Here is a 14,535-nt window from a genome sequence, read left to right as displayed (position 1 = left end):
CAAACACCGAGCTGAGCCGCGCTGCGCAGCGGGAAATTCAAACCCGACCCGTCCCGCCCCTCCGTGACAACAGACACCGATCAGGCCCAACGATAACACGGACACAGAACCCGCAACCAATTATTATCCCCGTCTTTTACACTATACAAAAATATTCACGCATCAGGCAATAACCCCAGAGTGAGGAGCGCGAGGCAGCATGGGTAGTGTAGTTTTGCTTTGGGCGCAGAAGCTGACGTCAGCAAAGATCGCAGACTATGTAGAAGGGCATCCCGCCATATTTGCCAGAATAATTGCAGTGAGCTAAATTTCTTATTAAACGCTGTACAAAGCAGTGATATATAATTTATTACTAGAATATTGACTGTGTGCAGCCACACTGATTTGTTGTAATGCGTTCATAGATGGAAGGAATGAGAAGCAATAGTCGGAAGTGCGGTCACCGCCTGTTGGCCGAGCCGCTTCTAAAACCGGAAGATTGCTTAAGCTTGCGTTCCATAAGCAGGAAGTGGTGGTGACAGAATACAGTTTGTGTATGTTCCAGGAAACGAACAGTCTTTTATTACGGTATACGATACGATGACCACCTCGAGGCCTCTGAAACCGGAAGTGTTAGAAGCGCGAACGCTTAAGCTTGCGTTCCACGAGCAGGAAGCAGTGGTGACATGGAATTGCGTGTGTGTGTTACATGGCTGGAGAATATTAAAGGGACAATCATGTTAGTATATTTATTTTTACGCCACACAATGTACATTTTTCCCTATAGAACTACATCTGTTCTGTGTGTCTAAATAACTCCAAAGCAAGCCGACCACAAAAGTCTCAACTACCAATAACTGTTTAATTAACAATAGATTGTAAACGCAGGGATTTAGGACAGGGCTGTCCTCATTGTCCAGGTTGCTAGGTGAAGAACATTACATTGCAATTGTATAGCGCTACCAGATTCCATAGCGCTGTTAAAACAGAGTGAGTGAATTCATTGAAAACATCACACTATAACAACCTTGTGAGCTTACAATCTAGTCAGCGGATGAGGGGGAGGTGAAACAGCAGGAGAAATCCGCTTGGACAGGGACGAGGGGATGAAATCAGGTTGATCTGCAGATGTTAGGAGGAAAGGTTGTTTGCTGAAGTAGGTTTTCAGAGAGATTTTGACATTTTGGACAAGGGAAAAGGTCTGACATAACAGGGTATTTTCAGTCACGATTGCAGACAGTCACGTGATGTTTAGATAGATTTCACCCGCTCAACCATCACACAGGAGAAAACATGACTATTTAAAACGTGTTTCTCTCTGAATAAACTGTCTTCAAATGTAATGTCTTGCTAAAATTTTGTTTGGGAATATCTAGTGACCTTATTAAGAGAGCAGTCCAAATAATTTCGGCCTGTTACTGTAAATTGGCTGTGCGTGATGAGAGTGCCAATTCTTAACCCAACAACCCCATCACGATCACGCCTAACTCGGGGCTCAACTTCGTTCCTCCAGTGATCCTCCTTGCGGGGTGTGGTTTCACGGCAGACCGGAAATCCGGGTAAGGGTGACGCGCGTGCGCCGGGAGTTGCCGAATTCGGAACGGACACGTCAGTGCAGCGCGCAAGAACGACGCTTGACAGGCCGTCTGAGGCACCGGTGCGAAATAACGGGACCGGCTGCCGGTCCTCCGGCACCCTCAGCCATGTCTGAACTCGGGGACTGGTTCCGCAGCGTCCCCCTGGTTACCCGTTACTGGTTCGCGTGCTCGGTGGCGGTGCCGCTGGTGGCGAAGCTGGGTTTAATCAATCCCCTGTACCTGGTGCTGTGGCCCGAGGCCTTCCTGCACAATTTCCAGGTCAGTGACCCCACACACACATGGGTAGGGTCAGGTGTAGACGGCCTCTGGATGGATGTATATCACGTGATGACCTTCCATTGGGCTGGCTGAGCAAGAGCTGCATTCGGCGTAATCGAAAGGGGAGCCGTTTCTGACCGCGACAGGCGGATTATCGCTTGTATCGGCGGCTGATTCCGTCTACTTGATCTGTACACTTGCAGGGTGTATAGGTCATAATGCCGTTCACAGTAGGGTGATAAATACCGGTATTGTGTATGTGATCAGTTCTCCTGCAGATGATCTCCCCGCTGACACCTGATATCGGGGATGTTTTGGAAAGGGACGCTTGTTAGAGGCCGCAGCTCAACGTGATGAATGCCTTTTCTGTACAAAACTGGATACATTACAACAGTGCAACATTTACCATAAACTGCTATTTCTATTATCATTAAATGCACTTCAAACCTAGACACAGAAGTATTTCAAATGGGAAGTGTATGTGTGTGTGTGTGTGTGTATGTATGTATATATATGTATATATATATATATATATATATATATATGATACTGAGCTGCAGAAGGGGTACCGCGCTAATCCAATGAGGCAATTTAAACATGCATGGTAATGGGTATATGGCTCTTGAATCTAAGATCAAGTCTTTAAGAAGGGCAGACTATATGGGCCGAATGGTTCTTATATGATGGTTCTATGTAAAAGAGCAAAATAATAATGTAGAGCATACATTGAAAATGTGAGTTTAATATTTCTTGTTGCGTATTAGTACCTACTGTCCCCTCTACCAAGAAAAGTAAATCATAGCTCAGGGGCGTCCAACCTGCGGCCCTCCAGCTGCTGCAGGACTACATATCCCATACTCCTCAGCTAGCCCCTTAGCTGAAAGAGCATTATGGGAGATGTAGTTCTGCAGCAGCTAGAGGGCCGCAGGTTGGGCGCCCCTGGTATAACTGGATGGTAGTGCTGTATGGGGAGCACTACATATAGTACAACATACCGTATTTGCTCGATTATAAGACGACCCCCCAAAATCTGAATATTAACTTAGGAAAAAAAGAGCCTGAATATAAGACGACCCTAAAGGAAAAAAGTTTTACCAGTAAATGTTAATTCATGTAAACTATTTTTTTAAATAAAAGCTATGATTGAGAAAAATATTTTTTTTGTTTTTATTTCCTTGTATTTTCCAACCTGTCCCCCAGTTACGCACATCTGCCCCCAGGCTTGCCACACCAATATGGCACTGTGGCCCATGATATGCCTTTTAACCCTCTATATGCCACTGTGCCCCATGGTATGCCTTTTGACCCCCTATGTGCCACTCTGCCTCCAGAAATGCCTTATACCCCTATATCCCATTCTGGCATTTAGGGGGTTAAAATGCATATTATGGGGCAGAGTGGCATATAGGGAGGCATTTCAGGAGGCAGAGTGGCGTTAAGGGGGCATTTAATAGAGCACTCTGCCTCCTGAAATGCGGCATATAGGGGTATAAGGCATTCCAGAAATGCCCTATGCCCCCATTTAACACACACACACACACACACTTCCAATTTCTTGCTGTATTGCTGGGGCAGCGGGTTGACGTCTCCTTCCACTGCAGCCGGAAGGAGGTGGAGTTGGCAGCGGGGGTTTGTCTGCGTCCGTCGCGCATACCTTCCCCGGCTGTCAGAGATCAGAGTGCGGCACCGGTGTGGGGAACTCTGATCTCTGACAGCCGGGGAAGGTATGCGCGACAGACGCAGACAACCCCCGCTGCTAGCCACACCTCCTTCCGGCTGCAGCGGACGTTGTGTATGCGGATCGCGTAGACGTCAACCCGCTGCCCCGGCAATACAGCAGGAAGCACCGGTAAGTGTGTGTGGGGGGGTGTTAAATGGGGGGGGGGGCACAGGAGGATCCAGGTCCCCTGCAGCGGTGCGGGGGATCTGGATCTTAGTCTCATAATCAGACCTCTATTTGAGGTCTGATTATAAGACAACCCCGATTAGAAGACGAAGGGTATTTTGGACAGCTAAGACAAACCGATACGTTGGGTAATAATGGCCCTGCTCAGAATCTAACAGTCTAGAGAACTATTCCAACCATCATATAATGAATATACCGGTAATAGTGATATGGTGCGCTTCAGAAAACAAAAATAATAATTCACCCAATTGTATACTGAAGTTTGGTCTCGGATATTCCACATATAAGGACATAAACATATACGTCGGAGTGAATTTTGAAGGGGTAGGTCCCAGATCTCTTCAGCAAGTTGAGGGTTAAAAGATACTCCAGTCAGCAGGTGGTGTCCTAAAACCTGGAGGAATCGTATTGAAGAGCGAAACGCGTCGCATTAAGGAATTTGAGACTTTTATTTATTTATTATTATTATTTTATCTTTACCATTTCGCGTGCACAAATATTTGGTTACACTTTTGGAGCTGCGGATGGTACATGTAAGATTTCCTACTGATTAAATCACTGGTTTTAGGATACCACCTGCTGATTTATTTACGTATATTTTAACCCTCAACTTTCTGATAAGTATTTTGCGCTCCAACTTAAATGTGAGTACGTTGGAGTGTTCTATTTAGCGCAATATCTTTGCAATATTACGCTATATTTGTTTTTTTAATGTTTATGTCCTTATATGTCGGATGTCTGAGACCAATCTTCAGTATATAATTTTTTTTCTCTGAAACACGCTATATCACTTCTTGTTTGCTGTTATGTTCCAATGTATATGTGATTGAGGATAGCACATAGATATTTTCATGTTTTTGTTATTTAATTAATAAAAATGGGGTATACGTGATGGTGATACACCCCATAAAGCGTATTGAGTCACTGAACATGGTATGCTTGTTACATAATCTTTCCGTATAGGTAAGATAAGTATGGCGTAATCTCATAGAATGGGTTAAGTACACTTCGTCATGGACGGTCTGCGTCCTGTACCTTGGTCTGGGGTAGCATTAATTTTTTTCTGCTGGGAGATCTCATACCGTTTCACAATAAGGAAGTTAAATAGGAAGCACCTGTACAAGTATGAAGAAGGTCTCCTGCGATATAGTAGCTTCTTTTAATTACGGTATATAGATTTAAATGATACTAAAATAGCCAAGATAACCGGGGAACTACCATATAACAATGTAGTGCCTTTGAATGTATAAAAACCCCTGTAGTTCGTAAATTGTTTAGTACATCTACAAAGAGTATCTCTGCATTTCCATAATACTTGATGCCTTTACTTCACAGGGGGAAGTTCTTTCTTAGAAGCATGGAAGAGTGTGGTGCTGTAGTTTAACATTAATAACTATAAAATAATGCAGTTGGGAAGTTAAAATACATTGGGAATTTAAACATGCATGGGATAGGCATATGGCTCTTGGATATAAGTTGTCTCTGTAAGTCAATTTGTTATGATACATGCTACTCGTTATGTCCTGTCTACCCATTGTACATCGCTACGGAATTTGATGGCGCTATATAAAACAATAAATAATAAAATAATAAGACTTCTAGCAGTAAAAATGGGCAGAGCGGATGGGCTGAATTGTTCTTATCTGCCATCAAATTCTAGTTCTGACCCCATATTGTACTTTTCTGGCTTTTGGAGCCGTCATCAAGAGTTGTCTGGAAGGCAGAGCCCGCTTCATGTGTTACGCTCAATGAAACGTTCTAACTAGCCATTATAAAATACATACATTACCTGTACACAGACAAGCAGTAAGTAAAGTAATGCTGATTAATAAACGATATTGTGTTTGAGGTTTTTTTTCTTTTGACGGGTAAATCAATCGGTTTACATCTTTCTTATGTTTTATTTTGAACAGATATGGAGGCCGATAACTGCCACGTTTTACTTCCCTGTGGGACCCGCGACGGGCTTTTTGTACATGGTGAATTTATATTTCCTCTATCAGTATTCCACGCGGCTTGAGACGGGTTTGTAATACTTTTTTCCTTTATTCGGCATTGTTCTGTTCTCTGATAACCATGTCGGTGTCTGAGAAGTGTAGGAAATGTATTCCTCCTGGAACTGCCCTTTATAAATACACAGAAATAAATCATTCATGGGAAAGTTAAGGCGTGTTACCTTGGGAGGTAGTGACTTCAAGTACTGTGGGAGCCTCCAACGAGAGGGCCAAAGGTGGGCAGACTTTGGTGAAGCTCAAACTTTTCTTATCTTTTTCAACCTACAAATTATGTAAATATGGCGTTGGATTCATGGCATGGAGGGCTGAGCATAATAGTTAAAGCCGCAAGGCCACCCGGAATATAAATGTATTGTCTTTCTCTTCTGTTGCAGGTGTGTTTGATGGACGGCCTGCGGATTATATGTTCATGCTCCTCTTTAATTGGATCTGCATTGTTGTATCCTTTACACGATATAAAGAAATATATATAAATGAATGCAAACTGTATCTGTAAAGGAACTTTAGAATGAATGTATTTTAGTGGGAAGGTTCATGTTAAGGTATAACGGGATAATACAACCATTTGCTTTAATAGTTGGGTTTATTACTCTGCTATAGTCTTTAAAACACATTCTTTAATATTTGTGAAGCTTATATTAGTAACTTAGAAACAAGCTATTTGCCAAGATACGATATAGATGGGTTTTGATAGCCAAGTAGATCGATCATTGGAGATGTGTTAAGGGAGCTTGAGTCTCTCTACTCAAGCTCTAAGATAAGCCTAGCAGCAGCATTTAGGACAGGCTGTGGAGGAGAGAGTCGAGTCAGTGGAATGCCAACCAGAAGAGTGTTGCAGTAGTCAAGACGGGAAATAAGGGAATGAACCAGGAATGGGCGGATGCGAGAGATGTTTTCTTTTAGGTGCAAGCGTCGGGATCTGGCAAGGGACTGAATGTGAGGAATGAAGGAGAGGTTTGAGTCAAGGATGACCCTGAGGTATCGGGCCTGGTTTGTAGAGAGATAGTCGTGTTGTTAATGGTGATGGAGACTTCAGGTACTGGGGTGGAGATTGAAGGAGGGAAAATAGTGAGTTCAGTTTACTGAAGAAATAGCAGACAAGCAGTTGGTAATACGGGACATGAGAGACGGAGAGATCACGAGAAGGCGGGTAGATTTGGGTATCATCTGCATATTGATGATACTGGAGGCCAAGGCTGTTACAGTACAAATTTCCATGCTAAACATGTAGAGGATTTTTTAATAAAATTCCTATCAGGTTTTCTAGAATGTGTTTCTTTCAGAAACTAAATCTAACTTCACCTTGTTTGTAAATATAAATGTTGTGTTGATTTGCTTTGACCCGTGCGACATAAGATATCTGGAGTGATCATGGATAAGCAGGTAAGGTGTTTGATATGCAGATGTGATATACATGGGTCACTCATTCACAGGGTGTTTTCCCTCCTGTGCGTTGGTTCAATGGTGCCCACAAGAAAATGTATGACATAGGCATCAATAAGGACAGGTTTAACCCTCGATGCCAACCATACATCCCAAATCAATGCCATCAAGGCCAGCCATATATCACATGATCACAGACAAAAAAACTTTCTGTTGTGTAATTGTAGGCAGAAATCAGTTCCTGGCGCCGGCAGCCTGATATGCTAGGATCAGTGATTGTGACATCAGATGCCCCCACTCTGAAATACCTTCCATGAAAAATAAAATAAAAGCACATACATTCATTAATGTATTTTGAAATAAAAAAAACAAACCCATGAGCGGTTGTGCACCGCGACTGCCATCACCCTCTGGCATAACGACGGGGGTGGTGAGAAATGCATGGGTTGTCTTAAATTAGATCTCTATGCTCATGTTGAAGCAAAGATTGTGTTTCCCTAGCTAAATAATTTATAGGTTTGTCTCAAAATCTCTCTATAACAAAGCGATGAGGCCTGTGCTCCCGGAGTGAAACATGTGCCCCGCGCCCCAGGTATCAGGTGACTTATTCGTTTTGTTTTTTTTCTTTCAGCTTCTGATGATTCCCCTGATCATGTCAGTTCTTTATGTCTGGTCCCAAATGAACAAAGACACAGTTGTGTCATTCTGGTTTGGAACAAAGTTTAAGGTACGGTACCCAAGCTTGTGGAAAGAATTGATTGAAAAAATTCATGCAAATAGCACATCAATTTTGGAAACGCTCTTGCCATCAAAACTAATTAACGCTCCCCGGGTAGGGGAAATCCTATGAGGAGCCCACTGATCCCTATGACACCTGTGTTATAGGTCTGCAGCATACCCGCACACACAATGACTGATCAATCAATGACTGCGTTCAGTCAGTGAAATACACTACAGCCCCCACATGTCTTTGCCGCATCAAAAGGAATCCCTGGCAATATCTGGGCATTTAAATAGAATGTAACGGCGCTCAATTAGTGTGCTTTCTCATTTTGACAGCTTGGGGCCACCAATTTTGGCCCCAGCTGTCAGGGGAAGTTTAGACTGTCAAATTAGACAGCCTGATCTCAGGTCACCGGCTGGGATTTAACCCCGACAGTGCTAAAACTCCATGGCATAGGGGATACGTCCTTGGTCCTCCAGGACCAGTTTTTTATTATTATTATTGTGACATAACCCCTACATCACTAGTCCTTAAGGGGTTAAGAAGCCAAGGTAGATTTGGTGCTGTTGCAGGACTGAAACTACTTGTTGTGATAACATTATTTCCCTGCCATCCCAGGTGACACTAAGGATAGACTCCTCCTCCGTACCTGAGATAGGGCAGGACTCAAAACTTTAAAAGGGCCCTCCCCTCCTACTAACACCAGTTTTTTTCCTGCCCTACATCAGGTAGGGGGACTCCCTTTTTTTGTTTTCTCCAGCTCTAGGTTGAGCCGTTTTCCCCGGGCTAAGCCCCCATTCCTGGGGGATACCTTGTACCTTTGCCGAATGGCTGGTACTGCGTCGCCCAGCGCTTGGTCCCGTGTTCGCGGCTGCGGCGCCGCTGTCTCGGCTGCGTCCCGGCTGTGTTTGGGGAGTAGCCAGCGTGTATGCCGGCACCTCCTATGTCCAGGGAGGCTTGCCGGTCTGTGATTCAGAGGCTTCACGCTGCTGTTGCGGCTTACTACAGCGGCCATATTGGAGTTTGCCGACTTCCGGTTTCGGGCTTTCGCACTTCCGGTTGTGCGTTCCAAGCCTCGTTCTCGGTCAGAATTCCCAGGACAATCTAGAGCCCATGGTTCTAGATTCAACCCCTCGTCCAGAGAACAAAGCTTCCGAGTCAGATTCCCTCGTGGAAGGGGGAGATTTGACAGAATCACCTTCCCCAAAGCGTTTGAAGACCCCAAGAACGCTGCATGACACCTCCTCCATTCCGGTGGGAGGAAGGCTCCGATTTTTCAGGGACAGTTGGTTTTCACTCACCCGAGATCCTTGGGATCGCACGGCTATCGGACCATACCTTCAGACCGTTTTTTGATCTCCCACCTTCCTCCAGACCAGGCAAGGCGGTCGGTCCTGTTATCTACCATTCAGCAGCTGACAGACCTCAGAGTCCTGGTTCCTGTCTCTTGGCCAGAACTGGGTCAAGGGGTTTATTCTCTGTTTTTTCTGGTCCCCAAGAGACCGGGAGGTCTTCGCCTAATCACAGACTTGCGATTTTTGAACAGTCACCTTCCAGTTCGTCCGGTTCAAGATGGAAACCGTAACATCCACTCTCGACACCTTATGCCTCAACGACTTCATGGCTTCTTTAGAGCTGAAGGATGCATATTTCCATGATCCCAAACATCCATCTCATCAACGTTTCCTGAGAGTGGCGATTCCTCAGGGTACAGCTGTCCAGCACTTTCAGTTTCAAGCCCTTCCATTCGGATTGTTAGCGGCCCCAAGAGTCTTCACGAAACTCTTGGCAGTCGTGGCGGCCCGTCTCCGAGTTCAGGGAATCTCAGTCATTAATTATCTGGACGATTGGCTTATCCATGCCCGGTCAGCGCCGATTCTTCGGGCTCACCTTTCTACGGTGGTCAACACGTTGCAAGATCTCGGCTGGATTCTGAACTGGGACAAATCCTGCACCGTTCCCTCTCAACAGCTAGTGTTCCTGGGTCTTCGCCTGGATTCCGGCTCCGCGAAAGCTTTCCTTCCTCCTGCCAGGATCAAGGGAATTCGATTCCTAGTACGCAGGATTCGCTCTGCACACCGCAGCTCCTTACGGTTATGCATGTCCCTGCTGGGCAAGATGGTCTCCGCAAAGTATGCGGTGCCCTGGGCTCTGGCCCACACGAGAGTTCTTCAAAGATTCGTCCTCAACCATCTAGAAGACAACCCATTGGCTCTGGACCGGCATGTCTGTCCTCCTCGGCATGTCAGAGCTTCCCTCTCCTGGTGGCTCCAACGGGATATCCTCGCTGCAGGGAGGAGTTGGTCTCCTGTCTCCAAGGTACTTCTCACCACCGACGCCAACATCAGAGGATGGGGAGCTACGTTTCAGGACCTGTTCGTGCAGGGTCTCTGGTCTCCAGCTACGAAACTTCTTCCCTTGAACTGTCTGGAGTTGCTTGCAGTAGAAAGCTCTCCATCACTGGGAGCATCTGCTCGCCGGCAAGGACATTTTTCGCTCTGACAATCAGGCAGCGGTAGCCTATGTCAACAGACGGGGCACAAGAAGTCCTCGACTTCTCCGTATATCGCTCAGGATTTCCTTTTGGGCAGAGTCCCGTCACATGACTCTGTCCACCTCAGGGGAACTCTAAATTCTCAAGCGGATTTCCTGAACAGAACTCCTGTGCTGAGTGGCGAGTGGGCTCGGCATCCGGCGGCCTTCGACCTCATCGTCTAACGGTGGGGCTTACCCGAGATCGACCTTATGGCATCCAGAGACAATACTCAGATTCCTGTCTTCTTTTACCTCAGGCCTCAGGATCATCCCTTGGCGATAGATGGCTTCGCACAGGAATGGAATTTCCGTCTCGCCTACGTTTTTCCTCCGTTTGCTCTGGTCTCCAGGGTCCTACAGAAAATCAAGATGGACCATGCCTCCGTGATCCTGATAGCACCAGACTGCACGAAGCGAGTCTGGTATTGGGACTTGATCACTCTAAGTCTCTCTCCCCCTCTGAAGCTCTGGAGAGACCTTCTGCATCAGGGTTCGTTCCTACACCCAAACCTTGCCATGTTCCACCTGACGGCCTGGAGATTTTCTTTTCCTGTGGCTGAGACGCTTCTGCAGAGTAGAAAGAAGGTTACCTCTCTGCGATACATTAAGATCTGGAAGAGATTTCGGGGTTGGTGTTGTTCCAAGGGAATTTTGCCATCTTCCTGTTACTCGGCCTCCATTTTGGACTTCTTCCAAGAGGGATTCGACAGTGGACTTCAACCTTCCACTATCAGGGTGCATATTTCTGCCATCAGTGCTCTCCTGGGGTTCGAGCTTATATCTCTGCCTGCGGTCAGACGTTTTGCCAAGGCCATCGTCCGGATGCGTCCTCGTTCTGTTACCAGGATGGTTCCATGGGACTTGAATCTCGTCCTTCGTAGACTTACATTACCTCCTTTTGAGCCTCTTCAGTCTGTTTCTCTGTATCTTCTATCGCTGAAGACAGCCTTTTTGGCAGCCATTACTTCTGCTCGTCGGATTTGTGAACTTCAGGCTTTGTCTATGAAGGAACCGTTTCTCCGTTTTTTTTTGTTTGCACCCAAGGTTCAGTCGGCTTTCCACAAGAACCAGGAGATCGTGCTACCTACCTTTTTTCCTGCTCCTGGCTCAGCTGAAGAAGCAGCTCTTCACACTCTCGATCTGAAGAGATGCCTCACCATCTATTTGGAACGGACTCTGCCCATACGTCAGTCCTCTCGTTTGTTTGTGGCCTCTTCGGGGCCCAACAGGGGTGTCAGCATCTCCAAGTCTTCCATTGCTAAGTGGATTGTTGCCGCCATCAACTTAGCATATTCTGCGGCTGGCCAGCCTGCTCCTGTGGGGATCCGTGCCCACTCTACTAGGGCGGTCCCCACTTCCTGGGCCGAAAGATGTTGTCTTTCGCCTGACCAGATCTGCAAGGCGGCTACTTGGCAAACTCTCCACGCTTTTGTACAGCATTATCGTCTCGACCAGATGACTCAGGAGGACTCTTTTTGGTCGGAAAGTCCTTGAGGCTGTTTTGTCTACTTAAGTTTTCTCACCCTTCTGCTTTGGTACATCTATCCTTAGTGTCACCTGGGATGGCAGGGAAACAGGAAGTTCTACTTACCGAGAGCTTCTTTTCCCTGCCAATCCCTGGTGACACGGTTTTGTTCCCTCCCTTCCTTTCAATAAATTTTGTTGCATCGGATTGCTTTTCCTGTGTGGTCTTTGGTATTCACTGGTGTTAGTAGGAGGGGAGGGCCCTTTTAAAGTTTTGAGTCCTGCTCTATCTCAGGTACGGAGGAGGAGTCTATCCTTAGTGTCACCAGGGATTGGCAGGGAAAAGAAGCTCTCTCGGTAAGTAGAACTTCCTGTTTTATGCTGCCTCTATTATAATATTTAACTGGTCCATTAACTATATTTGCAGCCTTAGGCACACTGTATATTTATTCGTGTAGAACATAGAAAACCATGACTAGGTAACGACAAATATTTTTTTCTATTTTCTTTTCTGGTGCAACAGGCTCGCTACTTACCTTGGGTCCTTCTCGGATTCAACTACATAATCAGTGGATCGTAAGTATTTGCTTTGAATTTAAGTTTTAAAAAACTTTAGCTAAACGCAGCACTATAAACGTAATTCCCAGTGAGGTTGAATACCGGAACCCTTCCTAGAAATACTACTTTTACAATGTGACACAAAAGCAGACTATTACCTTGAAATAGACACTTCTTAAATGTTTTGTTTCTATGTAATAAAGCCTTCAGCGGAAACAATGAAACGAAAAAAAAGCCGGTAAGGTTTATTTGTTTAGCATACTAAAGAAGTCAATGAATCTTGTAAGTCTCTATAGTAGGTAAAATGATGTTTTTTTTTCATATTAGACAGAACTCCATATTTCCTTCTCCTAATAAACCAAGCATTTTTGAGAACCTCCTATTTGCCCGTTTAGGCAATCTCTAATATTCTTTGTGGACCCGACGCATTTCATACATGACTCTAAATTATTACCCGGGAAATACATTTTCAAATCTAATCTCAGGAGGGGCAGAATGGATACGTTTGTCTATTTCGCTAGGTATAAATAACCACAAAAAAACCCGAAAGCCCAGCAGGCAGCTGAAGGAAAAACTTGATTGTGAAGCCGTGGAGATGAACCGGCATTTCTTTTCCTTTTGGTTTCCCTTTTAGCCAGTATATACATTTTAATGTTTGTAAGTCACAAGGAGAAATGTTCTAAATCTGGCCTGTGATGTCATTTGTTTAGGGTTGTTGATGAGCTCATCGGTAACCTAGTGGGACACCTCTACTTCTTTTTGATGTTTAAGTACCCCATGGATTTAGGCGGAAGAAGCTTTTTGTCCACTCCACAGTTCCTGTAAGTATTAAATATGGAATTTCACATTTATGTGATCGGTTTACAGCAATTCATTAATCCGCTTTTAACTTAATTTGAAGGAAGTTCTGTTTTCCATTCATGGATTTTGCTCTATAGACAAAACAATTAACAGCTTTCCGCCTTTTACTACTATAAGACATCAGTTTCCCTGATTCTGCACCTTTACTCAGGGGGTGCAGCCCATTGTTGGTACAATACACTGTGACGTTCTTTTAATATGTTAAGATATTGTTGGGAATGTGTGCCCCTAATTCTGCATGCTGACCCTTACCCTTCGAGTCTTGGGGAAAGCCTTTTTCTCCATCCTTCTGGAAGTGAAAGCTCCCTGGTACATGGGCGAGACGCTGAGGGTAAATCGCTCTGCTCTTTCAGGTACCGCTGGTTTCCCAGCCGAAGAGGCGGCGTGGCCGGATTTGGAATCCCACCAGAGAGTGCCAGACGAGTGCCGGACGATCAGGGTGCGGGCGGAAGGAGGCACAACTGGGGACAAGGTTTTCGATTAGGAGACTAGTGAAACCAACGCCACTGAATTACTGCGCTGGGACTCTTTTCTTTTGTAACCTTAAGAAGGACTCTGCCCGTAAGGAAACAGTCTTATACAAGAGACAAAAAGTAGCTATTGCTGCTATGGAGACTCTGTGCACCATGTCTGATTTACAGTGATTGTATCGGACCACCGTGTAGCCAATATAAATTGCCCCGGGTTTGTGTTAACATCCCACTCCTAGGGAAATATGCAGAGCTGAATGCTGTTTTTGTTACTTATAAAAAGTTTGCATTGAACCATGGAAGAAACGTTAGGGCGGGTATGCAAAATTTGTCTTAAGGATGTGTTGATTATTCTCTGTTTCAAATAAAATTTTATTTACATCCTCAAATATGCTGCTTCGGGATCTTTTGGTGTAGCCCGAAACACGATTTTGATCTCAAGAGCAATCCAGAGAATTCCTAATGTTTCAGGTTGGAACCTTAAAAGAACACACAATGCATCCGTAGTGCGGCTGTCATGAACCTCTGAACCGGGTCCGCGTCGCGGGTTGTGCAACATCCGGTGTTACAGAGGTCCTTCCTGCATGTGCGGCCCAGTGTACGCTTCTTAATGTATGTCAGACCACGCATGCAGCGCAGGATGTGGTAGCCTGGAAGTGGGGCAAAGGAAGCACGGCCTGATGTATTTGCTTCTATGATCTATATGTTTACATTCTGCTCGGGTCAGGTTAGTTTATTTTATGAAGCATAGAAAATACAGCTCATTTACTTCCGCCAGGGTTTC

General features: G+C 45.3%; 1 protein-coding gene across 1 annotated transcript; it reads left to right on the top strand.

Moving 5' to 3' along the window:
- The first annotated feature begins 1,682 nt into the window (after nucleotides 1–1,682).
- On the top strand, nucleotides 1,683–13,773 carry LOC149305660 (derlin-1-like). The gene is made up of 8 exons (XM_089477405.1): nucleotides 1,683–1,835; nucleotides 5,655–5,766; nucleotides 6,131–6,195; nucleotides 7,113–7,139; nucleotides 7,771–7,866; nucleotides 12,386–12,438; nucleotides 13,131–13,241; nucleotides 13,635–13,773. The coding sequence occupies exons 1-8, from the start codon at nucleotides 1,683–1,685 to the stop codon at nucleotides 13,771–13,773; spliced, it is 756 nt and encodes a 251-aa protein (XP_089333531.1).
- The last annotated feature ends 762 nt before the right edge of the window (nucleotides 13,774–14,535 follow it).

Source organism: Sceloporus occidentalis, unplaced genomic scaffold (assembly GCF_023333645.1).
Source record: "Sceloporus occidentalis isolate IW3139 unplaced genomic scaffold, rSceOcc1.0.p SCAF_11, whole genome shotgun sequence".
NCBI lineage: Eukaryota > Metazoa > Chordata > Lepidosauria > Squamata > Phrynosomatidae > Sceloporus > Sceloporus occidentalis.
The sequence above is the reverse complement of the archived record's forward strand: the minus strand, read 5'-3'. Positions and strand labels throughout refer to the sequence as shown.

Excerpts from the sequence above, each read along its gene's own strand:
- LOC149305660 (XM_089477405.1), top strand. The coding sequence starts at position 1,683 with ATGTCTGAACTCGGGGACTGGTTCCGCAGCGTCCCCCTGGTTACCCGT. Across the intron at positions 12,439-13,130 it reads AACTACATAATCAGTGGATC|GGTTGTTGATGAGCTCATCG; the intron begins GTAAGTATTTGC and ends TCATTTGTTTAG. Across the intron at positions 13,242-13,634 it reads TTGTCCACTCCACAGTTCCT|GTACCGCTGGTTTCCCAGCC; the intron begins GTAAGTATTAAA and ends CTGCTCTTTCAG.